The sequence below is a fragment of the Natator depressus genome, chromosome 2 (assembly GCF_965152275.1).
Source record: "Natator depressus isolate rNatDep1 chromosome 2, rNatDep2.hap1, whole genome shotgun sequence".
In the NCBI taxonomy this organism is placed as follows: domain Eukaryota; kingdom Metazoa; phylum Chordata; order Testudines; family Cheloniidae; genus Natator; species Natator depressus.
Window position 1 is genome coordinate 178,973,562 of NC_134235.1, and position 20,306 is coordinate 178,993,867.

At 41.8% G+C, this 20,306-nt stretch overlaps 1 protein-coding gene across 1 annotated transcript in view; it reads right to left on the minus strand.

The window, feature by feature from the left end:
• The window catches only part of ITGA9 (integrin subunit alpha 9), a 288,835-nt gene that overhangs the window by 242,608 nt on the left and 25,921 nt on the right, over window positions 1-20,306 (minus strand). The window contains exons 5-8 of the mRNA XM_074945393.1: window positions 12,259-12,326; window positions 6,434-6,563; window positions 4,794-4,879; window positions 1,868-1,936 (exon numbers count right to left, since the gene is read on the minus strand). Coding sequence (XP_074801494.1) covers window positions 1,868-1,936; window positions 4,794-4,879; window positions 6,434-6,563; window positions 12,259-12,326 — 353 coding nt within the window. The remainder of the gene's footprint in view (window positions 1-1,867; window positions 1,937-4,793; window positions 4,880-6,433; window positions 6,564-12,258; window positions 12,327-20,306) is intronic.

Below are 20,306 nucleotides of genomic sequence, written 5' to 3' on the forward strand. Positions count from 1 at the left end.
TTATTTGTAACCACAGGGTTGCATTAACTCTTTTCCATATTTGATTTCCCAACCTTTTTCCTCTACAAAAAGAGAGGAGGGGAAAAACTGCCTGTGTATTATGTTAAGCGTGTATGGGACACGAGAGGCACGAACTCATACCTTTGTTGCTAAAACAGCGTTTGGTTTGAGTTAGCTTCCAGCAATACTCATTAAGCGAGCACTGCACATCAAATTACATTTCACTATGGAAAGAGACAGGCGGGTGTGTTTGGTTTTTAATAAATTATAGCTCAGATTTTACAGGAAATGGAAGGATGGGGCACATGACAATCTACAAATACTTGAAGGATATAAGCACTAAAGAGGCGCAGAATTATTAATGGTATTTATAATGGGAATAGTGAGATTAAATTAAGAAAGGAAAAGTTTTGGCTGAGTATCCAGAACACTTCCTGATAGTTCTATGTGTTAAGCTCAGGAATAGTTTTTCAAGAGAACTGATGGAAGCACCATCACTAGGGACATTTAGAAGTAGACTAGAAGAAACACAAGAAAATGCACTGGCGGAAACAATCAGGCGCCAGCAGGGAGATGTACTAGATGAACTGATAGGTCTTTTTCCTTTCAAATTTCTGTGATACTAACAGTGCAAAACAAAATAGTGGAGACCTAAAAAACACATTCACTTCATCCACCACCTATTCAACCTGGGGATTTTCTCCCATCCCCTGTGTTTAAGCAACTTTCTATAAAATGTGCTTATGATTCACTGAGACATTGGCAAAATTTTCCAAATACAGGCTGATAACCGCATCACCTAATGTAGCCAAATCCGATTAGTACTGTATACTGTTCAGGGTCTTCATCTCTTTTAGAGCCTCACTGCACTCTGTGCTCTGGCTGTGAGAATACAAACGGTTCCTTCTGGGCAGCCATGAGCTAGGCAAACAGACTCTTCCTCAGAGATTTATCCCTAAATAAAGCACAATCCTGTTGTTCCCTAAAGCTGGATCTGCTATGTATTTGTTTTCCTGAGGACATAACACCTATCACCACCAAGGCTCCTGGTCAAGGAGAAGGTGCACTTCTCCCTACCCCAGCATGACCTCACACAGGGAAGTGGAGTTTGAGTAGGTACTACGAGAATATTAAAACAAAGGACCAATGTTAGCTCTAAGGAACGAATCCTCAGACCAGCACTCAGGGTAGATGCATGGAGGGAAGAGGGAAACATAATGGAGCTGCTCCACAGCCCACTACTAGAACTCTAATGTACCCACCTCCTCCTCAGAGGGATAGGGAGAGAAGGTCTGGACATATGAGAATCAGTTGCTATACAGGATCTACCTCTTTCCTAGTTTGTCCTCCACAGCTGAGCTTTGTAGGGCCCCACCCCGAAACCTTGCACTTGGCATAGTGAACTCTCTGCTGTTATGGAGACAGGAACAGGTTTTCCCTTAAAGAGCTTGTCTACACAGCAAGTTACTGCACAGCAAGCCAGGGTTTGAGTCTACAGTACTCGGACGTGCTGCACAGCAACCTCCCACATGAACCCTTTCAGCATGCAGTGAAAGTCCCAGAGTGCGGCAAGCTGGTACACTGCACATTCACACCCTGGCTTGCAGAAGAGTAACTTGCCATGCAAACAAAGTAAGTTTTTATCAGTTCTAACAGGACTTTTAATTGCAAATATTACCAGACCTTTTTACTCCACAATTCCAGCACTGAGCGGATGCTACCACTATGACAGAAAAGGTGGTTGGTCTAAATGATGGATTTAGGACTTCTGGGGATTTTTACACCTAAATCAAACACTTAAGAAGCTATTAATTCAAAACAATATCAATTGAAATAGCCACATCATTTTTTGTCAAGAATCACTCACCTTTTTACCCGATGCCTGAAAAATCTTTACTAAGGAGCCTGATCGCCTGTCTGTTCTGAAAATGTAAACCTATCAAATGGAAACAAAAACAAAAGCCGTTACAAACACTGACCACAAGGATAAGTAGTTTATAATGTCATGAATTCATCAGTGCATTCTGGGTATATATGTACTTTATTCATTGTAATAAAGTGATCATTAATATTTTCCAAATTCAAGGTGATCCTCCTGCCTTTTCTAAAACAAAAGATGAAATTCCCATTTTAGTACCAGACGTTAGAGGTCTCTTGTCATTATAAGTATTTAAATAGTATCTTAATGCGGCTTTGTGTGTGTTTAAAAAGACCCACTGCACAAAAGCTATAATCTCAAGCAAACGTCTCCTGGAAAGGAATAGTAAAGTGCTATATCAGTCCATTTTTTTTTTCAATATGTTGCAAAATTACAAGATATAGCAGCAGCACTTCAACTCGTGTTCACACAAGTTACTCTTAGAATACTCTTTTTAATATATCCTCTATTGCATGTGCTTACGTGGTCAGTCAGCGTCCACGTTGATGCTTTCTGACATTGTTCCCACTCTCTGGGTTGTTTTTCATGTAGATTAACTTTCATATTGTTTACCGTTACTCATTCAGAAAGTACACTATTGAATGAGAATCTTGTTTAAAAATGGCTCTCGTTTCATTCACACTGTTTTATAGGATGTTATGACTGATTCATACAAGATGGCAAATAAGCCACAAAGAGCAACCTTGAGGGTAGATAGCTGGGTCATTAAACCAGTGGGAGGTGTGGAATGTTGAATGAAATGAAAAATCTTCCTTGAAGTAAATACAGAGAGATGTGTGTCATAATAAACATTATACGCTCCTCATTGTGGAAAAAATGGACAAGGCTAGCAGTGGAGAGTCATTATAATGTAGTGATTTGGTCATACTCAAATATAAACCACCTATCGGTTGTCTTTGACTGTCTGATTCAGAGGTTCTCAAAGTGTGGTCCGCGAGCTCCATTCAGGTGGTCCGCGGATAGCTCCCTCTAAGGTGCATGCCCGGGCGGCCGCACACAAGAAAATGAAAGGCCACCCACCTAATTAGTGGAGCCGCGCAGGCATGGCTCCGCTAATTAGGTGCCTGGACCCTGGAGAAGACGCACATGTAAGGTGAGGTGGTGGCCTTGGGGGAAATAGGGGTAGGTGGGAGTGGGCAGTGGGGTGAGAAAAGGGGGTGGGGGGAATTTGGGACATGCAGGGCTGCAGAGGCCAGAGAAAGAGGCGACTTTCCCTAGTTCCAGGGCTGCGGCTGCCAGGGAGACACCCGCCTCCTCTTTCCCAGCCCAGCTCAGGGGCTGCCACGGGGGAAAGAGGGCACATCCATCGCATTAAAAAGGTAAGACTACTGATATTAAAATATGAGTTGTGAGCTTTTATTTGTAGAACAAAAAACATTAATTATTGTTAATGTTTTTTTAATATAGTGCTTTTATCCAAAGCTCTTTACAATAGTTAGCTAACGTTACAAATAACATTTGGAAAGATCATTAAGTGATCCGCCAAGACCCTCAGAAATTTTCAAGTGGTCTGCAAAAAAAAAGTTTGAGAGCCATTGGTCTAATTGATTAGGTTGTAATACAAGTAAATACAGCAGTGCAAGATCAAAAAGGAGATAGGCCAATATAGAATATTAGATCTTCTGCTCCTAAGGAGGCCAATATACTCCTGGCACAATGTAGGGTATTAGCACTGTCCTACTGTCTCAGAGCAGTACCGCAGCTCATTAATATTTAGCACTGAGGACCAGAAAGAGTAAAGAACCTAATATGTAATAAAATTCTCATTTGCTTGCAACAAGAAACAAGTCTCCACTGAAGTTTTGAGTCACTTGTTAGCTCAGAGTAGCAGAAGAATCTGAAGTCAATTCATCCATTTCTGACCAGCAGGTGTCAGTGTAGTTAATAGGACCGGGCATCCCTTCATCTGTAAAACTGATCATCGGAGCCAAGGACTTGATGTATTAAATTAAATAGTGATTTATTAATGGGCACTTAACAGTTGTGTGCATATGGAGCTTTAAGGTGCTGTATATTTCTCTGAAGCAAATCAAGTACTGTACCACTGCAAACGTTTCCCTTAGACATGGGGGAAGGGTGAGCAGGGGAAAGAGATTACTCTAGATACAATGACATGAAGACAGAGATTACCTTGGGTTTCCCAATGGCCTGGTCCAGAGGAGATGAGAAGCCAAGGGCTCTGAGTATTAAATTCCAATTTTGCTGCTGACTTGCTTTGTAATTTTGGACAACTCACTTAAGCCCCTCAGCCTTAGTTACGCCATCAGCAAAATGGGGATAAGTGTAATTCCTATCATAGGGAGGTCGTCATCATGGCAAACCCCAAAAGCACAAGGACGTCTTTGCAAATCAAGCACCACCCAGCGCAATCTCTGGCCAAGTGCTCTGGCTGTGTTTTCAGTTTATATCCATCCCTGGCAATCTTATCGAGCTACCAATGCTTTTGGTGGCCGGGTGATCACCAGCCATGCAGTGGCACTTTTTCATACACAAGCTTCACAATTCTTTGGTCTTCCCTTCTGATAACTCCATACCAACAAGGCCACCAAAACCAAACTAGTGCTATTTTAAGCAAAATAGGTTAAAAAAAACTTCAGACAGAAGAGTAATTTTTTAATTAACAATGTCTCTTTAAAAGAATGATTTTAAAGATGTGGGGGGGTAGGAAGGCGCACCACAAGGGGCAGATAGGGTAAATTTGAGGACCTCATCAAATTTCCTCACCTCTTCCAGGCAAGTGCTCAAAAATTAATCTTGAGGCAAAATCTCTTGGTTCATCAAGTTTACAAGAACTAAGTCAATATATTTTACCTAGTCACATCTGACTGTATCATTGTTTAACTAAAAGCCACACCTTTCCAATGCCTCCATCCTGGGGAGCTCCTCCTACAACGTCTGTGGTAGTCGGCTGGGAAAAATGACCTGCTGTCACTGCATATCCTGTGCAGGAGGTTGGGTGGGGTGATTGGGAAGAGAAAGAAAAAAAAACCAAAAAGGAAAAAAGTGAGAAATAGGTCAGCCATCTGGATCACACTAATCAGGTTCCACAGTTTCTCTTGGAGTGTAAATATCCCAGCGTCATGCAAAAAGCAGCAGGCACTCACTTTGTACAGGAACTCATCAACATTCAGTTCAAGTGTACATCACAGCAGGAAATTACAATAAGCACGGAATTGTTTTTCCAAAAGCCAAGAAGGTGAAGGTGTGGGTGGGAGCCCAGTGAAGGAGAGGCAAAGGTAGGAGGGACAATAAGTTAAGAATCCAGATGTAAGAGGAATGAGAAGCAGTAAAAACAGAAACCTGCACACAGAATCAAGTGACCACATCATCAGGAAGAAATAGCTTTCATGCCTCTGAATGACAATCTCATGTATGCCAAAGAGAATACTACTCCCTCAGTTAAAGTAACCACCAATCGTGGCATGGAAAAATCAAGTGCCTTTTTAGTTCATAGGGAAAAAAACAAAACAATAGATGAAGAGGTCAGCAAAGTTAATACTTGAAAAAGAAAAAACAGGAGTGAATTTGAAACAGTGTGTAAAGAAAGTGTATTCGAAACAGGTAGATCAAAGTTTTGTCTTGTTTGCTAAATTAAAAATGATATAACACAAGTTTCAAAGAGTCTAAGGAGAGAACTGGGTTTCTTTCCCTTTTAAGGATGTTTTGTATTTAACTCGCCCTTCCATTGTGAATTCTCGATCTCCTGTCCACATGCTAAACACTGTAATTCAGGTCTAATCAGTGGAAAAATCTACATATGACTTTACATATATACACATATTGTTCACTTAACTATCCTTGAGTGGCACCTGCTAAATTATATTTATAAAAGACTGCAGGTTCAGGAAAATCAGCCTGAGTCTTTAGTCGAACAGCATTAGACTGTTGCATGTTGAGTTTTCCAAGTCTTGACACTCCTAAACACTGGGGATTAGGTGGAAGCCTTTACATTAATTTCCCTTGTGACATTAGTTGATTTTAAAGCAAGGCCTCTAGAAGTTAAAGCCTAGTCTGTTAAACACCTACAGAATCTGCTCCACTCCCTAGCCTATCCCTCCATGGTCTCTTACTAACAAATCATTTATATAGTGCTTCATTTATTCAAATGAACTAATCATTCTACAGATACAGAGGAGCCGCTTAGCCCAAACCACACAGTAAGTCATGGCAGGGTCACTACTAGAATGCTAGCTTTCCTGGCTTCCAGTCTGTTACTTAGTCTACTAGACCATACAGTCTTTCAGTGCAAACCTGTTTTCTATATTCCAATGGCTATAAAGTTGGGGAAAGAGGGAGGAAATGAACTAGTGAAAGTCCTTCACTGCTTTTTTCCTATATATTTTGTCAGGTAACCCACCAGCCACTCAAACCATTTTAAGCTAGCCACTTATTCTTTTACTGTACACCATCAAAACATTATTTCCACTGATAAACAATTGCACCCTTATTTTAACCTATTTCCAGCCTGACATCGGGGTTCAAGCAGCTACTTGCCTAAGTATGTGTACCGCCTGGCTATCACAGCATCATCATTCAGTTTGAAATAGGTGTTGTCAGTGAGGTTCAACACTTTGACAGTTCCCGTCCAGTAAAAAGATCCTGGTGCTCCCATGATGACCAGCTCCTATGAGAGAAAAGAGAACAGGGAGGGACAGGAACCAGAAAAAAAAATACAAAAGGATTAATCACAGCAAGCAATTGTTATGTTTTAAAGGGCCAGGGGAGATTTAAATCAAGGCTTCAAGCATCAATCTGCCCACAGAAAAGAGTCAGAATTATTCCTATGTTTATACGGTACTTTTCATCCCAAACATCCCCTAAGGAAGTTTTTGCCAATACTGGAGGCACTTCACCCCGCCATTAAAATACCTGAATTCTCCTCCAATCCTTGCCCTTTATACAGATACTTGGAATCAATACACCTCTGTTGAACCCTCCTGCTACCTCTACAAGAAGCATCTCCAATCAATCTCACAAGTTACTGTACACGCCTACAAACACGCTCTTCCAACAAGTGTTCCTCCGAGCTGCTTCGTCCTCCTACTACCCCCGAGAAGTAACAAAACTAAGCTACAGAATCCACCCACTCGTTCACCAAGCACCCTGGATCTACCTCCCAATCTCCAATGCTGCGGACAGCTCACAGCTTCCAGGTGACAGCGTAGACAAAAAGTCTATGGTTCAAAACAGGCTGAAGGACCAGATCCTCAGCTGCTGTAAGTCAATTGATCCTTACATCAACTGAGGATTTGGACCTATGAATTTAAGAGAATTTGATAATATGTAGATAGTCCACGTGCGTTTAAGGATCTGTGTGTGTTTTGAGGGTGGGACTGTGCAAAACTCAGACTAGAGTCATGTACTTCAGCTGAGTTTCAAAAGGGACCTGGGCCAATGTATGGTTTCAGGTGGAAACCACTAGGCACCTGATGGTTATACTTTGTTTTGATCTGAAGTCAGGAAAAATGTGATGGCTTTAACATATCGGCTGAGTTTTGCTTTGAGTTTCTTGGACTTGACCTTCAAAACAAAACTCAGGCTGAACAAAGTCTTGTGAACTAAAATCAAAGAAAGATTCAAATGGACCCCTGCAGTGGAAGCCACTGAGTTTCCCATCCTTTTGTTTGAGAGAAGGGGAGCCTTCTAATTAGCAATAAGAACCACAAACATGTAATATACAGTGGTAGTGGTGGAAAAGAAAACAAACAAACAAACAAACTGAGCACAGAGTGAAATCATACAGATGGTGATCCCTGGCTGAAAGCCAAACCCAGCTGAAAAAACTAGAGTCACATTTGAAGGATCTGATTTAGCTGAACTAGGAAAGGGCAGAATAGGCTTTAATAATAAGCCCATCATAAGAACTGGACAGTCTCTAATGTAAGAGAACTGAGTGAAAATTGGCTTCTATTTTCCTCACCCCTCAAGAAATAGTATAGGAGGCATTCAAGCCCATTTCCGGTGAGAGAGACTACCCTTGCTGTATTCCACAGGCACTGGGGAAAGCCACACTCTTTTCTTCTACCTTGGCACAAGCCATGAATCATGGTCATCATGCAAATCGTACAAGTCTTGGAATTGACCCAGTTACAATGTCACTGTTTCTGCTGGTTTGCCAGAGAAGCACAATGGGAGAGTGCCTTGCTCTGAGGAGTTTATCAGAGTTTGATCAAAGTGTAGGAATATCACTACCTCAACAACAACATGAATGTTGTTCCTAAAAGGGGAAGACTATGTCTAAGTGCTTCAGACTACCCTAAAGTGAAACCTCTGTATAAATGTGCCTCTGAAGAAACAAATTGGTGCAGGAGGCAGACTGGAAGGGGTGGGGAGAGGAAAGGTGGGAAGCTGCAAGACAAAGTAAAGGGATTTAAAGAGTGACACTTCTGGGGAAAGGATGCTGAAGTGCCAGAGCCTAGGCCCAGTATTCAAACATGGGATCCTACACGGACATGCAACTCCCACATCAGAATGCTCTTAGGATATAAAATAGGCATTTCTGACCACAGCAGATTGAAAAATGATGCACTGACCTGCAGCTTTTTATGTGCATTTTTTAATTAAAACCTAAGCAGTTGTGTTTGTGTTGCTTGTCTGATAGAAGACCACCTCAGGATGGTGAAATGGTAGATCATTTCTTTTCTCAGGGGAGAGGGACCATATGTAACCATGAGGCAGAATCCCACCTGGGATTCTTATATCATGTGCTCTCATTTGAAAGCCCTTCATCCAGGAGTTTTTTTTTAAAATGTATGTTTTGGTAACTGAAGATCTGTTGTGTACAACGAGAAATAAGGCAGCTAGAGCTTTTGGAGGGAAATCCTATACTCCGTACCCTAAATCCAGAGAGACTTTACTCCAAACCACAGGGCATTGGAGGGAATTTTCTGCCACATCAGTGATGAACGTAATAAGCATTATTCTCAGCTCTGACAAGACAGAGCAGTACAGCCATGAATTATTGCTGTACAATTGTGTGAATATTTATGGAAATCTGTGCCTCATGCAGCCATCCTATGAAATCCAGGAAGCCTGTGGTACAGCGTTTCCTTGTTTCTTTTCATTGCGCTGACAGACAGCTGGTTTTCTTCACCTGTTTTCTATAAAAAAGGTCACAGGAAATTGTAACCCAGTAATCATGTCAGTAACACAGCCCCCATTACCAGAAGAGTGGTGAGAAACTCCTGTGCTAGAGTGTTCCAGTCCAGTGGAGGCTAAATAAGGGCATTTCATGATGCTACACAAGGACATAGATTGCAATACGCAGCTAAACAGAGGGGTGTGCTAAACTACACGTTTTATTCTTGGGAGTGGCTGTGCCCTTGAGGACCATGGATTTCCCCTGGGCAGAAACAACTAGCATCAGCAGGACTGAGTGCACGAGTGTACAGTAGGGGCTTGCCTGTTTGACCCAGAAGTCGTTTATCTACATTTCCTGCTCAGGCTGAAGCTCCATAAGGCAGGAACACTAAAAGTTCAAAGACATCTTTTGAACTAGGCTGGTGAGAGAGGTTTACAGCATGGAAAAAGAAACAGCCTTGATAGTGCAGACAAGCCAGGAAACAGCTGCTGCTGACAAGTCTCTTGTTACCAGACACAGTGCCATAGTCGTAAGGGTTGCCACCCATTCCCAGTATACTTGGGAATATCTCATTCCAGTTTTTCATGCAGTGAACCCTAATCCTGTTTATACCAACCAAGACAATAAACCCTCTGGCCCAAATTTGATGGTGGTGTGTAAATTAGACCCCTCTCACATTACCTTGAACTCCTAGCACTAATTACATCCACTCTGCTGATGTCCAGGAGAGCTCTACTTTCCGTACCAGAAGGCATAAAGAGACTCATTTAAATTACACCTCCTTGGCACATAAGTTCTACTAACTGAGACTACCTTAGACATAAGGACCCAAGAAGAACGTAAGCAACTCCAAGGGACTAACTCAGTGTAAAGGGCTCTAACTTATACATCACCTCTAAATCTGACCCTCTCCATCTATGGGAATCTAAATAAATAAGTCAAAGTGAATCTAACGGCATCTTAAGGATGTCTAAGTTGATGTGATATATACATTCAGGGGACAGGAAGAAAATATATGCAACACCAGAGTTTGTCCACACAGTAGGCAATGCGCACTATGTGGGTGTGGTTTCTAAAGCGTGCTAATTATTGCACACTAACTGGTCCACATAGGCCCTGCTGCTGAAAGTTCCCTAGTGCATTTTTACATATTGCTGTTTCAAGCGCACTACATTAAAGCACATTAGGGAACTCTTAAAGCACACCAGCAAGGTCTATACAGACCAGTTACTGTGCAATACATTAGTGTGCTTTAGAAACCACACCCACATAGTGCGCATTGCTGCACTGCATAACTAAGCCCATAGATTCCCTTCTAGTATTGCTTGGAGTCACCTGGACTCCCATCAGAACTTGGCCCTCTCAGTTTAGTGATTACCTTCTTTTCTTTTCCTTTTCCATTGTCTCCAGCACTTTTGAAGTTCATTAATTTTAAAATTTTCTTACTGCATATGCTATTGCTCCTCTTGCTGTGAGTCTATTAGTTCTCTCCCAAGCACTCTGAATTGGCAATTCAAAGCTATACCCTCTAGAAGTCACCAATAGGAAGCAATGCTTCCAAAGTAACTGATTTAGGACAGCCCAGGAGTTAGCGGGCTAATGGCAACGGCATACACTGAAGTAACAATAGAAAACCACTGACTCTTAAAGATGAAGGAACCAGACCCAGGGAAGCAGGGGCATAGGGTTGATTGGAATAGAAAGACAAATATAAGTAGAAGGGGAGAACTGAGAAGAGAAGGCCCTAACTTTATGCTGCTTTCCAGATCCTACCTATCCTATTCCATCTCTATATTGTCCTCTCCTTTCTTTTTAATCAAACGGGATATTGAATAGGGGCTTATTTTATCTACAGTGTTTCACTAAATGAACCGTTAATCATCATGCTATCCTCCATCTTTCAGTGCATCAGCAGAAGTCACAGACATCTCACCACTAGATTAAACAGTGGAACTTCAGGAAAGTTTCATCCTAAGTCTGAATTTCACAGCTCAGGCCCATCTCTGATATTGTTATCAATGTCAAGTCATCATCATTCATCACAAAGGCCAGGATTTTCAAACATGTGCAGAGATGTTACATGCCCAGCTTAAGACAACTTGAAGGGACCTGATATGCAGAACGTGTTGTGAATCCGCTCTCTGCACCTCAGGCCTCTTTTTCAAAAATCGCTCAAACTGGGCACCCAAAAATCACTAGTCATTATTGAAAAACTTTGGCCTAATATTTGTTTTCGTCTTTCTAAACATAGAGCAAACGATATTCCAGACCATGACAGAGGTAAAATCTATGTTGATTCCTTAAACATTTATCATGTAATATTTGCTCACACAAGTAGTCCCACTACTAGTAAAGGAGCTACCCTCATGAGTAAGGATTGCTCAAGTGAGTAAGGGTTATAGGACTTAGCCCTTACTGAATCACATATGAAGAGAGAAACAGACTCTTTCCTCAACGGTATCCTTGGCTTTAAAAACTAATAGAAAAAAAATGAAGAAATTCTGAAAAGGGGTGGGTGTACCATTAGGAGAAGGTAGTCTGTGCTTGATATGAATGCTCCTGATAAATTTAGGGTAAAATGTTCTAATTTTTTGGAAGTTCAAAAACAAATTTCACTACAGAAATAATGAACCCTGATGTCATTGAAGTGAGATCAATGGGGTTACATCAGGGATTAATTTGACCCAGCCTTTATGTAACTGTCCAGCCATGACTCTGAAAAACATATTCCACAATACCAGTTCCGCCTTTTTGAGACAGCAAGAATGGATAAGGCATCAGAAAACGGTGTGTTTTCTAAATTTAAGGACTATTTAAAATCATTTCATTCATGGGGGGAAATTTTAAAGCTAAGGTTAAGAGAATAAATAAAGAGTAAATCCAGAGACAGAGGCTGTGGGAGTTATATGAATAAAATATTCCCTCAGGATAGCCTTCAAAGTTCATTCATTCTTCCCTGGGGGTACTTAAGCATAAATCCATTCATGTGGTTCATATATGTATTATGTAATGTTTGAGGCTTCACAGTGACGCATTTCCAGACCTGTGGGAGGAGAGACAGCGTAAAATGGGGGTGTTTGTTTGCTGTGTTATTGAAGTCAAAGGAAATATGCCAAGTGCAGAGAGTGCAGCTAAAGGCACGTTTCTGTTTCCACAGTCCTTCACAGTGCACATGGCAAAACAAGCAAGAAAATGCATCTGCAAACTTGAGCTTTTCATCAAAACCACCATTACCCACCTCAGTGAAGAAGCCTGCTATTCCAGCCTGACACGAGCCATGCTCTTCCCCGTATTTCTTCTTATACTCTAGATTGGAGGGGGAGGAAGAAAACAAACCACAGTCATGTCATTCCGTGCCAGCTGTGTGCGGCTTACAGTTCGCTGAGCTCCCCTGCTTCATTCCACATGGACCGCTGAGTGCTGAGCCACAAAACAGATTAACTGGAGCCAAAGGAGGAAAAACTCAGGAATTCAGTGAGCCTCAGAAATTTAGGCCTCTCTTTCACAGTATATGTATATTGCCAACATTTACAGTTGACCAGTCTTTGCAGAAGAGGAACAGCAGCAACCAAAAAATCCCATTTGTGATCATATATGGCTAAAAACTTTCAGTGACAGGACAGGAATAGCAGGACAATAGCAAGAGGGCAAGAAAGCAGACCCAGGAATTGAATGCTGTAGGTCTCAGTGGTATACCAGCAGCAGCAATATTGCCTATTAAATTATAATTGTGTAGTTTAAGGCAATACACTCTTCTGTTCCAGCTGAGCTGTCCAGCCACATTGCTGTAAATGTTGGCTAATAGTTACAACAAAGGAGTAGGACCCTTGGATTCTCTCTCCAGATCTGTCATTCACTTAATGTGTGGCCTTAGGCAAGCCACTTAACCTCTCCTGTGCATCAGATTTTCCATCTGTAAAACAGGTATAGTAATACTTAACTATAACACAGTGGTGTAGTTTTATGCAACATAGTGTGGTGAAGTTTAGTATTTATAAAGTGAGTTGAGCTCCATGGCTAAGAGGTACTACATAAAAGTGCAAAGTATTACATGCTGGTGTATTCAGCAAACCAAACTAAGCACAACGACCCTCCTCCCAGACTTATTAGCAAATAAAATCTAGGCCTAGTGGCAGGACACTCCATCCACCCAAAACAATAAAATAATGGAAAAAAAGAAGCTGAGAGGAAAAAACTGTGCATTCATTTCTACTTTCATATTGCCTACAATGCAATTGATAACACACTTCAACCTCTTTCATTTCCAACTTTAAGCAATACCAAAAAAGATGTACCCCAAATTCACCAAACTTGCATTCCAACACAAAACCTTAACATTGACTTCATATGCTTCTGGATTAACAGGTCAATCATACATCACACTGACTGTCACAGGTTCACACAGCTGAGGAGTTATTCTGCCGTAACACTGCTAAAGTCATTGTCAAGGTTTAAACGGTACTCTGTAATGGTTTAGGAACCTTAACTATGGTGCAGCTATCACTGCAAGCTAGCTACATTTACTTGGCCTCTACCCTTCTTGGAAGAAATGGAATGTAAAACGGCTGCCTGTTTGTGCTTCAGAGCCGAAAGAGCTAAGATCACCTGTGAAGTGTGGGACAACTCCAAAGGAAGCAGTGCTGCCCTAGGGTGACCAGACAGCAAATGTGAAAAACTGGGACAGACGGGGGGTGGGGTGGGGTGGTAATAGGAGCCTATATAAGAAAAAGACCCAAAATCAGGACTGTCCCTATAAAATCAGGACATCTGGTCACCCTGTGCTGTCCACAAGAAAAACCAATCAGCCGCATGGATGGCCAGATAAAAATTTCTCCCCTGTACTACTTCTGATTACCATTCAGTCTTTGAATCATAAGCAGGACCCCTAAAGTGTACAGTGTGCTTCTTCGATCTGTACAAGTTCCTCAGAAGCAGGACCCCTGAAGCGTACAGTGTGCTTCTTCGATCTGTACAAATTCTTCAACACTCATCTTTGAGTTCCTCTCTCCACACTGCCAACTCCCCTCCATCCAGCTTGAACACCAAAACTCCTCACTCTCCACCTGGGCCAGAGGAAGCATTTATTGCTGTACCAAGGCCTCTTATTGCTAAAAATCAATCTGTCCACTTTTTATTCAAAACACTCCAGTTATTTTCTAGAGATGAACAGGAACCATATCTCCTGAAACAAACATCCCCAAACTCTCAAAATCCGAACAAGAATCTTTACAATGGGCCAAATCAAAACCTTGTATCCAAAATGCTCTGAACTTTGGAGTGTTTGAAACCCAGATCTGGGTCCAAATTTTGCCACATGGCCCCATCTCAGTTTTCTGAGCTTTATTTTCCAAGCTTTACCAAACGAATGAATGTGCAATTGCAACATACTGCCACTTCCTGAATATTACAATATCTTCCCATGGATAAAGGGGGCTCCAGGGAAACAGAGTAATTCAGTTTCTAAAAACATTCACCATATAGCCTGGTAACACTTTACAATAAGTAACCATTAACTCTTGCTAAATTACAAAGGAATTTACAAGGAATTGCTTGGCATGTTACCCCTTTAGAACCAAATCAGTTCCTCATGGTGTGTGTTGTTCTACTGAAGACCAAAAGAACTTAATAAACCATTCGTCTCTTCATGGAAACCTTTTTTAAAACATGTACTAAAGGAAATAGTGACAGGACTAAGAAGTAATTACTTTAGCATTTCACACTAGAAAAAACACCTATGGTCTAAAGTTGAGTAGGTAAATGAATGACATTTTGTCACAGCTGAGGGCTCTCTCAATTTTTCAGAATCTGCTAAAATTGCAGCTAGGGCTGAGAGTGACAGGTCTGATGGCATAATCAATGCAAAGTACAGCCTTGATCCTCATGGTGCAATATGTGTGTAGATAACCCCGGGGTCCACACAGTGGGTTCCATGTGGGCTAAGGGTCCACCAGCATGGTGCACCTTTCAGGTTCATTGTTTAAGGCAGCAACTCCACTAGGAACATATGAACATTTACTTAAAACTCAAGTTCTCAGGGCAGTTCACCTCTATCCCCACCAGTTTATTACTAGCCCTGCACAGAGAGTTATTTGTGGAGTTAGCCTCTCCTTGTAAGGGAGGATTTTGTATTTGTTTATTTAAAACCGATCTTTTATTTGATGAGAACCAACAGTCGTGGCTTTCTCTTTCTAGCAGTACTTTTCTGGGACGATGCCAGGCAGGCAGGAATGTCACAGAAGCCCTTTTTTTTGTTAGAGTCTGTTTTTCATCCTTACATAGGACCATGCCAATGTCTGTCACATATTCTTGATCTGTCCAACTCGAACCCTTTGATTCCCACCACAGTAACGTATTTTTATTTAAATAGGACATGCTCATCTGGTGGAAATTCTCTCCTCACCCTGACTCTCTACTTGAAAAGTTGCCCTGTAATCTTTCACGGTCACCCACTTATGGTCTAATTCCATATCCTATATGCCTGGCCCCCAGGAAGTGTCAGTTTTCCAAGACTTCAACAGCTTTGCACAGGCTTTTGCAATGTAGACACCTAACCCTTTTGAGAGGACGATAGCTGTCTTCTTTATTATTTTAAGATATAGCTTCTTTTGCTGATGAAAGGTACCAGATAGGTAGCCCTAGAAAATGATCTCTGCTGTTTATCCACAGGACAGATGCAGCTCATGTAGATAACACAAAATTCCCCACACTAGTACACCAGAGTGCCTCAGCTCTAACCTAGAGGGACCACTTCTATGAGGGAGAAGTTAGTTCAGCATCTCAACTCACTGACTCCTTGGCCTGCTGAGATCGGTAAAATGGATCAGCCAGGTGCTTAGCTGGATTAAGTCAGGCTAGCTCCGCAGACCACAACAGAACTATACCGATTTACACCTGGTGAAGACCTGGCCCAAAGTCAGTGTGTTCAGAACTCGAGTAAGACCATCATTTAATTCCGCACACAGGCCACCAATCATTCACTAGGCAAGTAACAGCTTTCAGTCACTACCAACATTACCAGGACCAGTGACTTAGAGATGAAAAACTAATCACTTATTAATAGAGATGGTCAGGCAATTTTCAACGACATGATTTTTGTCAGAAAATGCCAATATATTGAAACAAACTTTTTGTAGGAACATATCTGTTTTGATAAACTTTTATTGAGGTAGGTTTTCAGGTCAGAGAGAGAGAGAGAGAGAGAGAGAGAGAGCACGCGCGCGTGCGCACGTGAGTGTGGACCACCCACTCCAGAATAGACAATAGCCCAGTTGTTAGGGTACTAACCTTAGGTGTCAAGAGATATAAGGACTTGTTCCTGAATCTCCCACATCACTGGGGAAGGCCCTAACCACCCGGCTACAGAATCAGTCATTCCCTCTGGCCCAATGAATATTTAATTATTGATACCAAGGGGAACAGCTCCAATAGAAGAGATTAAGATCCACTGCAGAATAGCTAATAGCCCAGTGGTTACAGCACTGATCTGGGATGTAGGAGATGTAGGTTTACATTGGTGTGAAAGTGGAAGAGTGGCAGAGACTTGAATCTCGCTCTCCCACATCCCAAGTGAGCGTCCTATCTAGGGTCATTCTCTCTTTTTCATTTAAATTTTTTGGACTGTCTCAGTTCTGTCTTGATGAACATGAACTTTTTGAAATCTTGAAAATGTTCATGACAAGAAAACCATTTCCCACCCCACTCTACTCATTAAACAATCTTCTCCGAGCCTCAGACTTTTAAAAATTGCTTTAGCCCTCATTTAGAAGAGCAGATGAAAAAAAATATATATATATATATTTTTTTTTAAAAACACAGCCAACCTCCATGTCTTCCTGTTAAGGAGCTATGACAACTGCTGCATGCCCGTCCTGTTGACATTTTGACAAGCACATGTTTTATTTCACTGTAAAACTAATAGATTTGGCTCATGGTTTAGTTAAACATGTTCTTCAAGAAAGTCACTGTACAATTCAGCTTTAAAAAAAAATTGCCAAATGTTCAAATTGTGTACCGAAAAATTAAATTAGAAGATTTCAGGCAGATGATGATATGAATTAGTCCCAATAGCACAGCAAAGGATGAAAGTCAATTAAAACATAATATTTCCAGTTCTAATATTTTCTCCTTCTTCACAGTTATGTCCAGATTTCACCGATTCCTTTCAACACAATCTGTCATGGTTTAACAATGTTATTGCTTTTTATTATTTATAAAACACCCAAAAGCATGCTCCCACTGATTTCAAAGGAATTTGCATCAGACCCATACAGGACAAATAAAAAGACAAAAGGTGAAATCCTGTACCCACTGAAGTTAATGGGAGTTTTACCATTGACTTCAGTGGGGCCAGGATTTCACCCACAGTTGCCACACCAAAGAGTTTATGACAATCTAAAGGCCAAATCCTGCAAACACCTACGGACATAAGTGATTGTACCCACAAATGTAGTCCCATTGGGCGTGTACTCCTTTGCACAAGTGTTTGCAAGATCAGGTCCTAACTGCAAATGAGGGACCACAAACGAATGTAAAACAATAGACAGATGAGGTGAGGAAGGACAAAGGCTTTAGCAATAGGTATGTGGGATCACTCAAGTTTGGCATGCATACCTCTAGATGGTTCCAGAAAGAATTTGGGGCACAGTTCAGCTGTGCCGGTTCAAGCAACTAGCTGTTCCAAGTACGATCTAGGTATTGACTCAGGCAACTAGGCCAGCTCACGCCACCATGGCTACATTTCTATTTTTAGCGCACTAGCGTGGATATGTCTACTTGAGCCAGAAATCACATCTTCCGGCCCCAGCGTAGACATACCCTCAGTCGCCTGTTGAAGATGTTCTGCTGCATATAAATATTATATATTCATTGGGTCAGAGAGAATGACTCAATTGTTCAATGGTTAGGGCGCTTCCCTGGGTTGTGGGAAACCCAGTCTCATTGCTCAAATGACTATTTACATATAAAGTGGAACATCTTCAAAAGGAAAGTGAGCGACTACAAACCACCCAAGAACATCCCATAGCCCAGTAGTTAAGGCACTCTTACCAGAAGGGAAAGAATCAAGTTCACATCCTTTCTCCACATCAAGCAGAGTGGGGAATTGAACCAGGGTCTCCCACAACCCACGGGAGTGTGCTAACCACTGGGCTAATGTTTATAAAGGAAGTGATGGCACCTCCTCCTCCTTTTTTGTCAATGGCACCTAAGTGCCAGGAAAAAAATTGGCCAAAAACTATTTGGTGAATGTGTGTCAAATTCACGAAAAGTTTCAGATCAGCCAAAACTGCACTTTTCAGCAAATAAACTCTTAGTTTTGTCCAGCTTTAGTTGAAAATCCCTTGAAATCAATGGAGCTGCAGGGCTGATTTTGGCCTGCAATGTACATTTTTAAACATTCGAAAAAATATACTTGAATATACAGCATTAGGGGAGAAATGAAGAACCTATTATTGTTTGAATTAACTGAAAACGTAAAATTAACTCTAAAGTTGGCAATGGGTAAGATTTGTTGATTGACATGATTTTGCAACAAGTTGGTCTGCGTCCACTGAGGCTTACATTTTAATGGCACGTACTGTACAGATTTATGTGATGCGCAGAGTTCAGTGTTTCCAACTCACTTATATGGCCAATACGGTCTGTTCCAAGCAGTAAGCCTATATTTCACACAAATAACTGGTTATGCCCTCCTTACATCAGTGGGCACTGGGGAACTCATCTAGTCAAGTAATTTCTGAATTTGTATATAACCACAGCAGGCTGTTATACTTAGGGTGACCAGATAGCAAGTGTGAAAAATCGGGGGGGGGGGGGGGGGGAGGGGTGGTAATAGAAGCCTATATAAGAAAAAGCCCAAAATATTGGGACTGTCCCTGTAAAATCGGGACAGCTGGTCACCCCAGTTATACTGCCTGGTGTGAATGAAAGGGAGAATTACAGCAGTTTAATTTGAATGAATACTAAATACACCTCTGACAATATAACATGGAAAAAAAAATAACGTGGGTTCAAAACCGGACTGATTTGGACAATTCCATAACAGTAGCCTTGCAGTGCGCCGAGCCATGTCCTCTCTTCTACTTACCTCCATAGTTATATCATACCCCCATACCATCATTGTGTTATCTTAGCACTTTCACATGTGTAGATCAACTTATCCTCAATATCCTGTGAGATAAGGTGGTATTAGCCACATTTGACAGAAGGGTAACTGAAGCATGGAGACTTTAAGATATGTCTACATCGCAGCTGAGAGCAGGCCTCGCATAGCTCATAGACAGACATGCACTAGCTCCACTGGAGCTAAAATTAGCAGTGTGGACATGATGGAACAAGTAGCGGAATGGGCTAGCCACCCAAGCTCAGGCAGGCTTGCACGCAGGAGAGTAGCCCATGCTTCTGCCCGGACCACACCATCCACACTTCTCTTTTTAGTGCTCTAGCTCAAGCAGAGCTAGCACATGTATCTACCCAGGCTGGGAGACACACTCCCAGCTATAGCGTAGACCTACCCTATATGGCTTCTACAGTACGAGTCAGTGGCAGACTCGAGACTAGCACCCAGGTTTCCCAATTTCCAGTCCAATGCCTTTACCCCAAAGCCCTTCTTCTGCAGGTCACCCTTCCCCCATCACATCTCATCTGCAATTGCTGCCTGTCACCACCCATGAAGCACTGTTAGTAAATGCAACTGCCTGGAGATCATTGTAGCTGAAACCCTCATAGAAGCCTTCATCTCCTCTTGCCTCCACCATTGAAACTGCCTTCTCTATGGTCTCCGCACACCCAAAATCTCAGACTCCAGCAGGTACCGAATGCGGCTGCCTGCCTCCTCACAAATAAAGAGAGGCTCAGTCACGATACCCTTATCCTCAGAAAGCTCCAATGCCTCCCCATTTCATCCAGGATCTAGCTCAACATTTCTTTCCTGTATTCACAGATCTTGTGTCTCTGCTTCCTTCTTGCTCCCTCTGCTTATCTAGCATTGGCCTACCTTATACTCTCTACAAGATCTTGCTACTGCTGGTTCAAGATTTCAAAAAGACGTCGACAGATACAATATAATGTCATTTTTAATGTATGACAAAGTTGACGTGATGGGGTGCTTTCCCTCACCTCAATGCACGCTTGTCACTACAGCTGGGCAAAAGGTTTCAGACAAATAGTTTATTTGCTTAAAAATGCAATTTTGGGTCAACCTGGAACTACTTGTGACTATGACATGAATTCACTGGATCGTTTTGAACACACAAAAAAAGTGCGTGCTATAGTCACAAAGGGACTTAC